The sequence below is a fragment of the Pelodiscus sinensis genome, chromosome 22, assembly GCF_049634645.1.
Source record: "Pelodiscus sinensis isolate JC-2024 chromosome 22, ASM4963464v1, whole genome shotgun sequence".
In the NCBI taxonomy this organism is placed as follows: Eukaryota; Metazoa; Chordata; order Testudines; family Trionychidae; genus Pelodiscus; species Pelodiscus sinensis.
The window spans coordinates 1,950,211-1,964,910 of record NC_134732.1 but is presented as its reverse complement, the minus strand read 5'-3'; the positions used below and the strand labels follow the sequence as shown (position 1 = coordinate 1,964,910).

Genomic DNA, 14,700 nt, shown 5'->3' with positions numbered 1-14,700 from the left:
GGCTGAGGCGCTCGCCCTCCCCGGGTATGGCAGAGGTGACGGGGAGGTGCTGCACCCGGGGGCCGCGGGGCAGGCAGGAGCCGGAGGGGGACACGCTCCCAGCCGGGCTCACGAAGCAGCAAGGCAGGTTCAAGGGGCTGGATGAGGGCACCCGGCCCCGAGCCTCCTGCCCCCTTGGCCCCCTTCGGGGGGGCTGAACCCCCTAGGCCCCTCCCGCCCAAGGTTCGTACCGAGACGCTGCTTGGTCGTCCCCCTCCTGTCGGGGAGCTAGAGCAGAGTCCCGGGGGGGGGGCCCTGTCCCACCTGGCTGCCCCCTCACCTCCTCTCCCAGGCCTGTCGGAGGCCCCCCCACCGCGGGTTTGCAGGGTCAGCCCCACGACAGGCTGGGAAGCGCCACGGTCTGGGCCCAGGGTGAACTCTGGCCACGCGCTGCCTCGCTCCCCCCCCCCCCAGTCGTGCCACGGCCTGTCCCAGGCCCCCCGACCCCCAGCTCCCCTGCCCCAGGCTCCCCCACTCTCAGCTCCCCCGCCCCCAGCTCCCCTGCCCCAGGCTCCCCCGCCCCAGGCCCCCCCGCCCCCAGCTCCCCTGCCCCAGGCTCCCCCACTCTCAGCTCCCCTGCCCCCAGCTCCCCCGCCCCCAGCTCTGCTGCCCCAGGGCCCCCCGCCCTGAGCTCCCCTGCCCCTCAGCTCCGCTGCCCCAGGCCCCCCCGCCCTGAGCTCTCCCGCCCCTCAGCTCCACTGCCCCAGGCTCCCCCACTCTCAGCTCCCCCGCCCCTCAGCTCCGCTGCCCCCCACCGCGGCTGCCCCAGACCCGAGCTCTCAGCCCCTGGCCACCGGCTGACCCACCACGGGCCTCCTGGTGCTGCCACGGCCTTGCTTTGGCGAGCCCCCTCCCCGGCCCTGTCTCTCCGCCCCCGGGTCTCCTGCCCTTCTGCCCAGTCTCGCTGGTCAGGCAGCCTGACCTCCAGGCACCGAGCCGGCAAAGGAGCCGACGCTTCCAGGCCCTGACTCTGCCCCTCAGCCAGCAGGCGAGACCTGCCCCGGCCTCAGCCCTGCCAGCCGCGCTCTGGGGGCAGCTGGAGGCCCATCCCCTGGCTCCCGGGCTGCCAGGGGCCCGAGGCCCTGCCCACGGTGCAGTACCAGGCCTTGCAAACTGGGGGAACGTCAAGGCCGCTCCGTGGCGGTTTCCGGTGCTCGGGGCTGAGGAGAAAAGCTCAGACGCAGGGAGCCCGTCCCACGAGCCCGGCTTGTGATATCAGAGCCCCCGGCTCCGGCACACGGCTCCCTTCTCCCTCCTCTCGGTGCTTCGTTCCCCCTTCGCTCTCGCGTGCCATCGGGCTGTGGCCTCTCCGGGCCACGGTGGCAGCACGTGGCCTGAGGGCTGCTGCATGGGGCGGGTGTCGCCTGGTGGCCCTGACGCTCCAGAGAGCTCCCAGGGCTGTGCCCCCAAGGTGGGTGGCACCGGCGCTCCGGTGAGTTTCTGGGCAGGAACTGGGAGGAGAAGCCTTCCCGGCCGGCATGCTGCACCTCCCCGGGGAGGAATGCACTCGGAGGTGCGCCGGCACAGCTGCAAAGAGCCTGCCTGAGCCTGCGTTCGCAGGATCGCCTGCCCCCGCAGCAGCCGGCAGAGGATGGCCGAGCCCCCCAAGGTCCAGCTCTTTGTCAAGGTGAGAGCGGCTCCGGCGGGGACACGGCGCGGGGCTGGCTGGGGCTGTGGGCAGCACGTCGCTGGCCCGGAGGGAACCGCGTGTCACTAGCGAGTGGGACCAGCCCGGGCAGTGGGGGCGGGGTGGGAATAATCTCGGAGCTGAGACCCAGCGCGGCAAAGGTGCAGCGGGCAGGAGCGTCCCGCAGCCACTGCATGGAAATCACCTCCGGGCGCCCGGCCGTGGCTCCTCTGCCCCACGGACAGCGCCTGCCCCCGGCTTGGCCCGCGCCCACAGAGCAGGGTGGCCAGTGAGCCTGGGGGGCACCCAGGCACCTGGAGCTGAATTCCTGGGGCCCTGGGCGCTCAGCTGTTCTGAAAATGAGCCAGGGCGACTAGCCCAGAGGCCCCTCCCTGCGGCCTGGCCCTGGCTCGCTGCGCAGCGCTGGGGAGTGGGGGGGGGGGGCCTTGGCGCGGGAAGGCAACAGTCACTTGGGGCAAAAACGAAAATGAAAGTTTGGTGAATCAAAAAGCAAAAGTGGTTTCCCGCCAGAGCCGGGGCCACGGCTGGTTTCACGTCCGGGCGTCTCGTGCGTTTGCATTTTTTGAAAATAAAATTAGAGGAAATTTCTAAACAAAAAGTTAGAGTCAAAATATTGAAACTTTTTCATATGGGGGGGGGGGGGGGTTTGTGGGTTGGTTTGTTTGCTGGTTTTTACCAAAACAATTTGCTGAAACTGACGTGAAAAAAGATTCTGGTGTCACCAAATCTGCATTTCTGGCTGAGAAAAAGTTTTGGTTGAAAAATGTTGCCCAGCTCTAGGGGAATGGAGGGTTCCTGGTATCTGGGTGTATGCCCGGTGCAGTGGGGTAGGAGCGGGGGGCATCTGGGCATATGCCCGCGTGTGGGGGGTGTCGGCGCATGCCCGGTGCAGTGGGGCGCATTCCAGTGATTCCAAGGTTCTGCCAGTGCTGGGCGTGGCCACTGCACCCCGGGGCTCCCTGGGAAGGGAACACGGGTCCTGACGACCCCCCCTCTCCATGCCTCTAGCAAAGCCTGGACCTTCCCTTTGCTGCCAGGCGCAGGGCTCTGGCCCCCGCAGCTCCCCCGCCAGGCTCTGCAGCGGCCGTGTGCCCCTGCGGGGGGGGGGGGGGGCGGGGGCAGGAGCCCAGGCCCCACTGCCCAAGCCTCGGAGCGTCACTTGAGCGAAGCCGCCTGCTGAGTTCCTGCTACACCGGAAGCCCCCCTCCCCTCCCCTCTCCCCTCCCCTCCCCCTCCTGTCCCCCCCCCCCGCCCCCAGTTTCTGGCTGCCACCTGCCACCGCCAAGGCAGGAGGCCAATGTCCCGGGGTCGGCGGGGGGAGCGGCGCGCCCCTGCCCAGCCCCTACTGCAGGCAGCCCCCAAGCAAACAGAAGTTCTCAGCAGCCCCTGCCATCCAGGAGGCTCCCACCGTGTTGCGGACGTCAGCCGGCCCGGCTCTCCTCCTCCACTCCCCCCCACGGCCGTGCAGCCACCTCTGGGGCGGAACAGCGCGTGGCAGTCCCAGGCCTCGGTGTAGGGCAAGGAGGCGGCGGGGGGCTGTGGGGCTGGCAGGCCGACTGCGCCCTGCTGGAATTCGTGCTGCTGTTCCGCTCTCTGGCCCTGACGACTGCTGGCTGTGGGCTCGGTGGGATGCGGCTGGAGCGTCGTGTGAGCCTCAACGGCTGGGAGGCAGGAGCTGGGGCTGCTGTTTCTGCCACTGGGTGCTGTGTCACCTTGGGCAAGACACGGCAGCTGCATGCCTCAGTTTCCCCAGCCATCAAATAAGGCCTAGCAATAAACACCTGCCTCCCCCAGGCAGCCGAGAGGTTTGAGTCAATAAGGGACTGTCCACACATTAGCCAACATGTTTGTGGTGCTTTTCAAGCCCCACCCACCTGGTAACATTGTGCAACACTGAAACAAACACACCCAACCCTTCGAGTGCTTGTGATTTGTGGCCGGCCCCGCGGCGGGGTGAAGCCCTTTGTGACTGTCCCAGGGAAGGTGCCCTCCACGGCTCAGCGCTCACGGATCTCACGTTCTGTACAGCTAGCCAGGGGCACCTCGACTGGTGTTACCCTTGGACGTCTCCTGCTCCTGCCGGAGTCCCACGTCCAGGTCGCCTGCACGGCCGTGGGGGACTGGCCCTGGGCCACTCGGAGGTTTGCACGTCGGGGGGTTACTGGGCTGGTTGATTTGCAGACTGGCCACAGAGGGGTCAATGTAGGGGATGAAATCACTGTACAAAGCACCTTGGGGTCTATGGTTTAGCCTGCGGCAGGGCCCCCCGCAGGGCACCTTGCTGGATATTCTGCCTTTCTGCTCCCCGCAATGCGCAGTGACGGCCTCGCTGGCTCGAGGCCGCGTGTGCCGCACCGAACGCGACGGGCTCACGCCCAAGCACAACCCACTGGGGCTGGTGCGCGCCGCCTAGCGCGTGGCCCGTTGGCTGAGCTGGGGCAGCGCCGAACAAGAGGCATGACCCTTGAGCGGCGCGGCGAGGTGACCTGCCCGCCTGCAGCCCGCTCTGGGGCCCGCAATTCAGGGAGGATGTTGACAGATCGGTGGGGACTCAGATAAGAGTCACCAGACTCCAGGCTCAGCAAACCGGCCCTCGCGGCAGGCACACGGCGCCCAGGCTGTCCAGCTTAACCAGGCCGAGGGGTCACTTGGGCCCAGTTTATGACTGAACAGATCTGTGCCCCCGGCCGCGTGCGGACTGGCCGTCAGGCACAGCCTTAAGGGGAGGGCACTGAGCCAGCACAACCACCCAGCTGGGTTGCTCCAAAAAGGGCTGGCTGGATTCCCGGGGTTAGGGCCACCAATGGCTACGAGCCAGGTAGGGATGGGGCCCTGGCCTCTGGCTGCAGGTGGGTGACGGGAGGGCTCCCGGGAGGATGCCCTGTTGTGTGCTGGGCGCTGCGGGCAGGCAGGGCCCTGGGCCGGCTGGCCCGTTGGGCTGACCCAGTCTGGCCGCGCTGAGGTGGGGGCGTCTCCATCACCGGCCGCGTTTGCACGGTGGGTGCTGAGCGCCACGGACCCAAACCGGAGCCCTGGGCAGACTGGAGCCACTTGGAGCCCGCAGGTGCTGCAGCTCTTCCCCCCCCTCCCCCCTCCCCTTGTCCAGCAGCTGCTGGCTCCCTCGCAGCTCTGCTCTGGGGAGTGCTTGGGGGCAGGGTCGTACCCCCGGGAGGCCCAGCGGCGGGCTCCCCACGATCCCCTCTGGCCTTGGAACCAGGGACCCGCTGGACACTGTTTCTCCGGCCACTGGCTGGCCCCTTGGCTAGTAGCGCCCAGGCCTGGTTCAGCCCCTGCTGAGCAGGGTGGGACCCGCTGGCTCTGCCGCCCCCCAGCACGTTTCTGCGCCTGGTCTTCGGGCTCCGCTTCGCCGGCTCCAGACCCAGCGAGAACTTGTCCCGGGCTGCTGGAGCCCTGGGTGTGACTAGGGGGCCGGGCCTGACCAGCTGCAACCAGCCCCCAGCATCCGCCCTGAGACTAGAGAGACGGGCCCATCTGCTCCGCACACACTCCCTGGGCCTGGCCTGCCTGCGCCACCCTCAGCTGGGCCGAGGCTCCTGCCAGCCTGGCGCCCTGCCCGGCCAGGTGCAGTTTGTGCAGTGCTGTGCCAGCAGGGCACCTACCCCCCTGCCCTCGGCCAGCTCTGGGGGCTGGCGCCGAAACCTGAGCCTGGCGCCGCCTGGGAGCGCGGGCGCCGCTGGGTGGGCACCGCCAGGGCCGCCGTGCCCACTCACCAGGCTCTGCGCTGTCCCCCCAGGCCAGCGACGACGGGGAGAGCATCGGGCACTGCCCCTTCTGCCAGCGCCTCGTCATGATTCTACTGCTCAAGGGGATCCCCTTTACTCTGACCACAGTGGACATGAAGCGGTGAGGCAGCCATGAGACCATGGCCCAAGGGTGCTACCCCCCCCACCCCTAACACCCTGCCAGCCCCCAACGCCTTCTCCTGGGGCGTCTGCCCGGCCGAGGCAAGGCTGCCCGCTCCCCGACTGCACAGAGCTGGGGGGCTGGGAACGTGGCTGCTGTCTGGTGGCATCAGGCTGCAACCCCACCGTGTGCCCCAGCGGCAGTGCCAAGGGAGCAGCGTCCGTCTGTCACATCCTGAGGGCAGCCCCTTGGCACGGCTGGGCTCCCGGGCACCCGCCCCCCGGCTGGAGGCTGGAGGGGGCCCCCCGCAGTTGGGCCGTTGGTGGGCAGGCTCTGTGGGGGGAGCAGCCCTGGGACTCTGCCATGGGCCTCGTGGGCAGCTGGGCCTGGCTCCTGCCGGGCAGCGCGAGCCAATAGCCGGCCACCGGCAGCCCGGCCGAGCCCCCGCGGCACGCGGGCAGCAGCTGCCTGCGCCCCGGAGCAGGGTGCCCAGCGAGCCCCTTGGCCACGTCCCCGCCTCCCTGCAGGGCCCTGGACGTGCTGAAGGATTTTGCCCCAGGGGCCCAGCTGCCCGTGCTGCTGTACAACGGGGAGCCCAAAACGGACACCAACAAGATCGAGGAGTTCCTGGAGGAGACGCTGGGCCCCCCAAAGTAAGGGGGTCAGCCGGAGATGGGGGGCACAGTGAGCGCTCAGCCCCCCCAGGGGAGGCCGGGCGGGGGGGGCCTCAATCCAGAGGGGGGGTAAAGACGGGCGGCAAGGGGCCAGGCAGCCAGGTTGGGAGGGCAAAGCAGACACAGGTGGGACCGGGGGGGGGGGGGAACCATGGATGAGGGAGGGGGAGGTGGCAAGGGAGGCGAGCCAGCAGGATGGGGGGAACTGGGGAGGGGGGAGGGGTCCAGTGAGGTGACCCAGCAGGGCGCTGCGGGGGGAAGGGCGGGTCTCAGGCATCCCAGGGAGCTTTGGGCCCAGGGCAAAGGGGCAGGGGTAGAGCTCCAGCCCCCCCATCCCCCCTTATTCACTCTCCCTTTGCCCCCCCCCCAGCTTCCCCAGCCTGGCTCCCCGGTACGCGGCGTCCAGCACGGCCGGGATCGACGTCTTCCTCAAGTTCTCCGCCTTCGTCAAGAACCCGCAACCCGCCCAGGACGAGGGTGAGCGGCGACTGCTCAGGGGGAAAGTCGGGGGGGGGGCCCCGCTGCCCCCGCCAGCGCCCTGGGCCTGTGCCCCCTCCCCTGCTGGGCTCCTGGAGGCCGGTGCGCTCCTGGCAGCACAAGGCCAGGCCCTCTCCCCTTGTCAGGCATCAGCTGGGGGCACGGGGGGGCTGGCAGTGGAGGGGCTCCCCTCCCCTCCCCCCCCAACACATGCTGCGCTGCCCCGCCCATGGCACCCAGTGAGGGGCTGGCCGAGGCCACAGGGCCCTGCTGGGGGGTTTACTCGGGCGCTGCCCCATCCTGGGGGGATGAGTGAATTTGGGGGTGTGGGATGGGCTCCAGCCACAGGCAACGTGCCAGCCCCCAGCCTCTGCGTGGGGATTGGGGAGTAGAGTGAGGCGTCATCCCCCCCCCCGGCAGGGGGCAGCTGTGCAGTGATGCTCTTTCTCCCCCCCCCCCCCAGCGCTGCAGAGGAACCTGCTCAAGGCCCTGCTGAAGCTGGACCGGTACCTGTGCACCCCCCTGGAGCACGAGCTGGGGCGGGACCCCGGACTCACCCTCTCCCCCCGCCGCTTCCTGGACGGCGACCAGCTCACCCTGCCCGACTGCAGCCTCCTGCCCAAGCTGAACATCATCCAGGTGAGCGCGGGACCCCCCCCGCCAGCCCCGCCTCCCCCAGCCATGTGGGACCCCCCAGCCACGTGGGACCCCCCCCGCCTGCCCCGCCTCCACTAGCCACGTGGGACCCCCCCAGCCACGTGGGACCCCCCCCGCCTGCCCCGCCTCCCCTAGCCATGTGGGACCCCCCAGCCACGTGGGACCCCCCCCGCCTGCCCCGCCTCCACTAGCCACGTGGGACCCCCCCAGCCACGTGGGACCCCCCCCGCCTGCCCCGCCTCCCCTAGCCATGTGGGACCCCCCCATTCAGCCCCTGCCAGCCCCATCCATGTGGGACCCCCACAGCCCGCCGGCCCAGTCAGAGGGTCCCCCTGCCACCACCAGCCCCTCCACCCCATCTAGGCAGTTCCTCCAGGGCCTTGCCCAGCCCCAGCCCCACACCATCACCAGCCCCTCCACCCTTACCCACGCCGGCCCCCCACAGCTACTGCCAGCTGTAGACAACCAGCCCCCAACCTGTATGCTCCCCCCGCCTCTAGCATCCCTGCACCCAACGCCCCCTCAACCACCAACATCCCCAACCACTGGTCCCCACCGGTACAGCCTCGCCCGGCCCCTACCGCCCCCGTTCTGCGATAGCCAGCGCCCCCGGGCCGGGGGGGGTTTCCCAGACATAGGAACAAATCCCAGCCCCCCAAGCCAGCTCTGCACATGGGGAGGGCTGAGAGGGGGCCCAGAGGCAGGTGCGGTGGCTGAGGCAGGCCTGGCCCAGGCTGGGTCACACTGGGGGAATGGGGGGGGGCGATAGCCGAGAGGGCAGGGACAAGTCAGGCTGAGGTGGCGGGGGGAGTCAGAGTGGGGAGGGGTGAGAGCAAACCCCGAGCTGTGGGGGAGCAGGGCACCCCAGGCCAGGCAGGCTAGTTGTGGGGGTAGGAGCTAATGGGGGTTGGCAGGTCAGTGGGGGTGCCGTGTGGGGCCAGCCCAGAGCCCTGTGGGGCAGGGGTGTGGGGCCTGGGGCAGGAGGGGGCGTGGGCCGTGGGGACACGCTAGCCCGTCACCCCCGCTCTGTCCCCAGCTCGTGTGCCAACACTACCGGCAGCTGGGGATCCCGCGGGAGCTGCGCGGCGTCTGGCGCTACCTGGACAGCGCCCGCGAGGCCCAGGAGTTCACCTACAGCTGCCCCACCAGCGCGGAGATCCTGCAGGCCTATCGCGCCGTGGCCCGGCCGCTCAAGTAGGCCCGGCCTGGGGCTGCCCTGCTCACGCTGCCTGGGCAGAGCGGGGCCTGAGGCTGCCATGCCCGGCCTGGCCCTAGGGCTGCCCGGGGCCCAGTTCTGAACCGGACGGTCCAGCGTTTGAGCTTCCTGTTTGGGACACAAAGGGAGACAATAGAACAAGCCAATAGAACGTCCCGTTTTCTCACTGGGATGGATGGATGCAGAGTGTGACGTCCTGTTGAAACCATCTGGCACCTGCACCCCCGGGCAGAGGGGCCCACGCTGGCACACCCCCCAGCTCCCCCCCCTCCCCCCAGGACCAGCCCAGAGCCCTGTGGGGCAGGGGTGTGGGGCCTGGGGCAGGGGCTGGCTGGTGCAGTCAGGGCTGAGGCCGTGGCATCGCTCTGCCGATGTAGCTCTGCGCAGGGGCGGCAGCTGGACTCCAGCGGTGCCAGGCAGGGACGGGCAGGCAGCTCCTGGCTCCCAGCAGGTGATCCCCTCTGGCCAGTCCAGGAACGAGTTTGTCGCCCCCCCCCCCCCCCCCCCACTTCTACGTGGGAAGGGAGGGGGCCTCCACGTGCCCGAGCCTTTACAGCTCAATAAATGCTCAGGCAGCCGGTGAGCGACCAGCCGGCCGTGGGGGCTCTTGTGCAAACCCCCCCTCCATGGCCACGTCCTCCCCCAAGCCCTGCAGAAAGCGTTGAGACCCACCCCGATCCTTGGCACCCTACAGCCGGCCCAGCCCTAGGCAGCCGCGGCTGGGCCCGGAGAGCAGGAGCTACCAGGAGAGCAGCAGAGCAGGCGGGAGCCGGGTTTATTGAGGGGAGGTTGTAGACACAGCGTGGAGTGAAAACCTGGGTGGCAAAGTCACTAGAGTCACTCCCGACCAGCACGGAGCCGCTGGAGCAGGGAGCCGCCGGGTAGCCCGGGGCTTTCGCTCGCTCTGGCGGGCGCAGCTAGAGCCGCGAGGCGACTGCCCGGAGCCCAGGCCACGGCGTCCACGGCAGGCTCTGCTCCCCAGCCCAGGGCACGGCCGGCAGGAGGGTGCCTAGCCTGGCCGCTCCCCGGCTGTGGCTGAGCGGAGGGTCGGTGCTGGAAGAGGCTAGAACTTCACAGGCAAACCCCAGTCGGCTCGTTAAAAAGCTTCGTTAAGGTGGCCACGGCGGCGGGCCCAGCCCAGGCTGGGTCAGGAGTCTTCGAAATCCACCCCGCTCGGTGCCTTTTTACTGGGAGAGAAGGAGGGTTGCCAGCTTGCTAAAAACCAGACCCCCCCCCGGCCTCCTGCTCCCCCCCTCCCAGCTCAACCCTCTCCAACCCTCCCCCCCCCCGCCAGGCTCCCTCAGATACGAGGCTGGGACAGAACCGCAGCCCTGACGTGGTGCCCGCTGTCCACCCACAGGGCAGGTAGGAGGCGACCCCCCCGAGCAGGGGCTGGCCCGGGCTGACAGAGCCTCCCCCGGGTCTGCAGTAATAAGGGATGGGGGGCCCAGTCCGCACGTCTGGCCAGAAACGGCCAACGGGGGTGGGGCTGAGTCGCTGCGGCACCAGGACAAGCCAACCCACAAGCCTCGTGGGCACCCCCCAGCCCTGGCACAAGCCCTCGGGATCCAGGCTGCCGGGCAGCGGAGCAGCCCATCCCCCCAGCCTGGCTCCAGGTGGCCACCGCAGGGCACTGGGCCGCCCGCAGGGACCAGAGCAGCTGGGAGAAAATACCTTTTGAATCCGGGGTTAATGAGGGACTCGCCTGGGCCTCGTCTCTTGGCCGCCAGCGCCGAGCCGCCTCCCCTGCTCTTCCCGGGGCTCAGCTCTGCTGGGAAGGGTGGGAGCCGGGGTCACAGCGCTGCCCCGGCCAGGCCCAAGCTCCTCGGGGGACACCAGGCTGCATTGACTTGGCCTGGGAGCCAGACCCACCTGTGGGGTCCGTGTGTGTCCCTGAGCCACTAGGGCCACACCAAGCCGGGGCTTTGGGGCAGGCGGGTCCCAGTTCTGTCCCCGCGGTGGGTGCCTTGGGGAGCAGTAAGGGAGCTCCGGGCTGTCATCAGGATGATGGAGCAGCCCTGGCTGGAGAGCAGGATCGTTTGTGCCCAGCAACGTTCCCATGCCAGAGCCACGGGGAGGGACGCCAGAGCCACGCTGGCCCGCGGGGGACACTTGTCATGGGTGTCAGGCACGGCACGTGCCACGTGGCTGAGTTAGTGTCGCCATCGAAGGGGACTTCAATTCCCTGGAGCCGTGGCAGCCTGTGAGCCCGGCCTGGCACTAAGGCGGGGGGAGGGCAGGCAATTAACGGGGAGCCGTGGTGTCAAGTGCACGGTATGTGGCACAAACGGCAGCCCGGCCCCACCCGTACCTGGGATCAGCAGCCTTTGGCTCTTCTCCGGACTGCACGGCCCAGCAGCAGCAGCAGCGTCCTCTGCGGCTAAGAGAAGGCGACAGGGTCGGCCCCAGGGAGGCGCACACGGCCCAGGGCTCCCTGGTGCATGCAGTGGTTGGTCCCTCCCAGTGATGCTAGCACAGCTGGACTTGGAAACACCATGTGCCCCACGCGCAGCTCTCTCCTCCTAGGCCTGCCCTGGGTCACCCCCCAACGCCCAGGGCTGGAGCCGCTGTGCCAGACGGCTGGTGTGGGCACCCCGCCGTACTTACAGCCGGCACCGCGGGGATCGCCAGGCTGGTGCCTCCCATCCGCCTGCGCCCAGCCAGCAAACACCCCCAGGCTGTACCCTGCTGCAGCCAACCGAGGCTCCGGCAGGCCCTGGCTATGAGCCAATCCAGCAACAGCTCCTAGTATCGCCACCTCCGTCGCAGCACCAGCCGGAGGGCTGCCCCCCCCAGGTCTGCACACAGGAGAGACCCAGGGGATGCAAGTTGCCCCATTGCCCCAGACTCAGAGGGCTGCACAGCCCCCTCAGTACATCCCCCAGGCAGGCGCTGCCCCCCAGAGCTGGTCTTAGGGACATGCGAGCCAGGCGGTCGCCCGGTGCTGCCCTTTTGAAGCGGCCGCTGACAGAGCCGGCCTTAGCGGTGGGGGGGGGGGGGGGGGCGTGACTGCATTTCGGCCCCGACCCCTTTTTTTGGCTTGGCCTGGGGCCACCGATTGGTTAGGACTGGCCCTGCTGCCCCCCAGTGCGCTCCCCACACACCGGCTGGCCCAGCCTGGTTTTCCAAGCGCTGTTAACATTCACCTCCCTTGTAGATGGCCAAGGGGCAGCTTCCCTCCCCGGCAAGGGCCATAATGGGGAATCTGCCCTCGACCAGCCAGGAGGGGGCAGCAAATAGGACTTGCCCCTCCCCCACTTGCCCCTCCCCCACTGCCAAGACAAAAATCACGCGCGCGCACACACGCGCACACACGCGCGCGCACACACACAGTACCTGCCAGGCGTTTCTCCAGGCTGCTGACACACCCCACTAAGCCAAACATCAGGGCCTCCAGCTGTTTCCTGGCTTCAGAGCAGGGCAGCTTGAACAGGTTGAAGGTCAAGCTCCAGGTTCCTTCCTTCAGCTGCAAGGTGGCCTTGCTGTCCTGCACCGTCAGGGTAACGGCTCGGCGCTCAGAGGCTTCTCTGCGCAGGGAGACAACACAGAGAGACAGGCGCTTCCAGCCCCGCCCGAGCCCCGCTGATTCCTTCCCGGGGGGGGGGGCCTCACCCCAGCGCTCACCTGAACCTGCTGCTGTAATCGCCAGGAGACATCCCACTCTGGGCCGCCTGAAAGAGAGAGACCCCAGAGCCAGGCTCACACAGGGCCTGATGCTGCTGTGCCACGTGCAGCTCCTGACACCAGTGAGCACAGATGCAAAGCACGTGCGGATTGGACACCGGTGTGAGCAGCCACGCGAGGTGCAGGCCACGGGCAAACCAGGCCCTGGATGTAGAGGGGCATTTCAAGGCACCTCCATCCAGCGCAGAGAGGAGGGGTCCTTCCTCCGGAAAAAGAGATCGTTAGCGACGAGACGGCTGCTGGGCCGGGGGATCTCGCAGACAGCAAGCTCCCGGCTGGGGCACACGCAGGGCGCAGTTACAGCCGCCTGCACCACTACACACGCGGGCCTTATCTCGAAGCAAAGTTTTCCTGGTGTTAAATTCCAGCCACTGGTTCTTGTGCCTTTCTCCACTGGGGAGGAAGAGCACTTCCGTACCTGCTTTGAATCCCCCATTTAGGTACCTATGCATAGCTCTGGGGAGATTCAGTAGATTTCACATAAAGCCATGAAAAAATATTTCCATGGGTAACAGTCAAAGTTTAGAGATGGGCCAAGTAAGAAAAGTATCACCTGAGAACTTACTTTGGGTATGTTGACATGTGACACTGACAATTTGTTTTGTTATAAAGTTTAACTTTTTTACTCAGCATCAGGCATTAAACAGTGTTTGGCCTTCACTAATGTCCCACCAGTGAAAATGTAAATACATGAACATCTTTTTTTAAAAATGCTTAAAAATAAACCCTGATATCCATCAACATTATAAAAATTAACATTGAATTTTGCCAAGCCTACTTTGACAGCCACAATAAATATCAATTATTGCTCCTAAAGGTTTGGAGAACGACCCTTTAAACTTCAGAGTTATCATTAGAGATTTCCACTCTGGGCTGATGATTTTTTCTGGTTTTCAGACCAATTGGGATGTTTTTAAATGGGCCAAACTGCTGTTTTTTAACCCATGGCTTTTAAAACCTGCTCTCTCATAATTTATATGGAAAGTTGAACACACCTTTGCCCCCTCCCCCCCCAAGTTTGCAGGTCCCCTATAAGAGCGTGGTGCCCGCTGCGACTAGCATCTCAGCCAGCCAGGTATTACCTACATGTTCTTCCAGCTTCTCCGGGCTGAAATCGGTGCTCCAGACTTCACTCGCGTTGGTCACGCTGGAGAGCGAAGAGACGAACCTAAAGGGCTGTTTCCACCTGACGTCCATGTGCAGAAGGCACCGCAGCAGCCTAGGGGCTTTGCCAGCAGCAGCTCCACAATCCCACCCATCCCGGCCTCCTCGGGCCCGTTACTCGGCAGCGCTGGCCCAAGGGGGGAAGTGCTGGGAGAGGGCCCAAGGGGGCCCAGGGCCCGGTGCAGGCTATGAGGGAGGGGAACGGTTCCAAAGCGAGGGCAGGGGGCAGGCGCTGGCACCATGGGCACAGGGCACCAGAAAAGCTTCCCCCTGGGGAAAACCTCCCAGCCCACGTGGGGCAGTGACGGGACTGCTCCCCCCTGCCTCGTGCCCGGCCCCTCGTGCCCCCCCCCGGGGCACAGGAGCCCCCCAGCCCACGAGCCCTGAGCCCCTCGTGCCCCCCACTACCAAGGCTGTGGAACCCCGGCCCCCTCGTGCTGCCCCCGCCCGGGAGCGCGGACCCCGGGGCAGAGCTCGCTCGCCGGACGGGGGGGTCGGGGGGGCTCTGGCTGGCTCCCCGCCCCCCCGCACCTACTAGAGGTTGAAGCCGCCGCTCGGCGGGGCGCAGTAGCTCAGGTAGCGGCGGGCCCCGTGGCTCACGGGGCAGAAGGGGCCCGCGGGCTCCGCCATCCCGGCTCGGCTCGGGCCAGGAAGCCCGGCTCGGGGCGGGGCGGGGCGGGCGCTTAAAGGGGCGGGCGGCGAGGCTGAGCGTAGAGGGGCGGGTTCCGCGTCTCCTGCCGAATGGAAACCGGTTCCGTTCCGGACTGAACCCGGCCGAGCGTGGGGAGCGATCGCACAACCCCACCCCCGACACACCGACCCCGGACACACACACACCGCCCCGCCCCCCCCACACACACACCCCGGGCCGGCTGGCGGCGGTAGCAGCAGGAGCCGGGTTCGCGGCCATGGGGGGCTGGGGCTGGGGCTGCCCCGTGGCCGCCGAGCACCCGGTGGGTGGATCGGGGGGCTCGGATCGGAGCCGGGCGAGGCGCACGGTCCCAGGACTCGCTGTTCAGCCGCCCGGCGCAGGGCCCGGCAGCCTGGGACCGCTGGAGCCGCCCGGGATCGGGGCCCAGACCCGCGCGGCGCCTCCAGCCCGGGGCTGCGGGGGGGGGGGGGGTCGGTGGTTTTCTCACCTCTCGTCCCTCCCTCCCCGCGGAGCAGGCGCTGCCGGAGTACGCGGCCTGCCAGTCCCGCGCCTTCGTCCAGGGCATCGGGGCCTTTGTCACAGGTAGGGGCGGGGGCGGGGCGCGGGGCATCGACCCCCCCCCCCC

The 14,700-nt window shown here is 67.9% G+C and overlaps 2 protein-coding genes across 2 annotated transcripts; one reads left to right on the top strand and one right to left on the bottom strand.

Moving 5' to 3' along the window:
- Window positions 1-1,327: 1,327 nt before the first annotated feature.
- CLIC3 (chloride intracellular channel 3) lies at window positions 1,328-8,726 on the top strand. The gene is made up of 6 exons (XM_075905140.1): window positions 1,328-1,666; window positions 5,442-5,551; window positions 6,079-6,204; window positions 6,596-6,702; window positions 7,166-7,341; window positions 8,396-8,726. Exons 1-6 carry the CDS (start codon window positions 1,631-1,633, stop codon window positions 8,555-8,557), a joined length of 717 nt encoding a protein of 238 aa, XP_075761255.1. The 5' UTR covers window positions 1,328-1,630; the 3' UTR covers window positions 8,558-8,726.
- Window positions 8,727-9,325: 599 nt separating this feature from the next.
- PAXX (PAXX non-homologous end joining factor) lies at window positions 9,326-14,197 on the bottom strand. The gene is made up of 7 exons (XM_075905141.1): window positions 13,959-14,197; window positions 13,346-13,406; window positions 12,200-12,246; window positions 11,912-12,102; window positions 10,887-10,955; window positions 10,250-10,343; window positions 9,326-9,762 (listed from the first exon to the last, which is right to left on the bottom strand). The coding sequence occupies exons 1-7, from the start codon at window positions 14,051-14,053 to the stop codon at window positions 9,723-9,725; spliced, it is 597 nt and encodes a 198-aa protein (XP_075761256.1). The 5' UTR covers window positions 14,054-14,197; the 3' UTR covers window positions 9,326-9,722.
- Window positions 14,198-14,700: the final 503 nt, after the last annotated feature.

What these genes read in the sequence shown, in the direction of transcription:
- CLIC3 (XM_075905140.1), top strand. Translation starts at nt 1,631, where the DNA reads ATGGCCGAGCCCCCCAAGGTCCAGCTCTTTGTCAAG. An exon ending in ACCACAGTGGACATGAAGCG is followed by an intron (nt 5,552 to 6,078) that starts GTGAGGCAGCCA and finishes GCCTCCCTGCAG; the next exon opens with GGCCCTGGACGTGCTGAAGG. An exon ending in CCAAGCTGAACATCATCCAG is followed by an intron (nt 7,342 to 8,395) that starts GTGAGCGCGGGA and finishes CTCTGTCCCCAG; the next exon opens with CTCGTGTGCCAACACTACCG.
- PAXX (XM_075905141.1), bottom strand. Translation starts at nt 14,053, where the DNA reads ATGGCGGAGCCCGCGGGCCCCTTCTGCCCCGTGAGCCACGGGGCCCGC. An exon ending in GATTACAGCAGCAGGTTCAG is followed by an intron (nt 12,103 to 12,199) that starts GTGAGCGCTGGG and finishes CTCCCTGCGCAG; the next exon opens with AGAAGCCTCTGAGCGCCGAG. An exon ending in ATTAACCCCGGATTCAAAAG is followed by an intron (nt 9,763 to 10,249) that starts GTATTTTCTCCC and finishes CTTCTCTCCCAG; the next exon opens with TAAAAAGGCACCGAGCGGGG.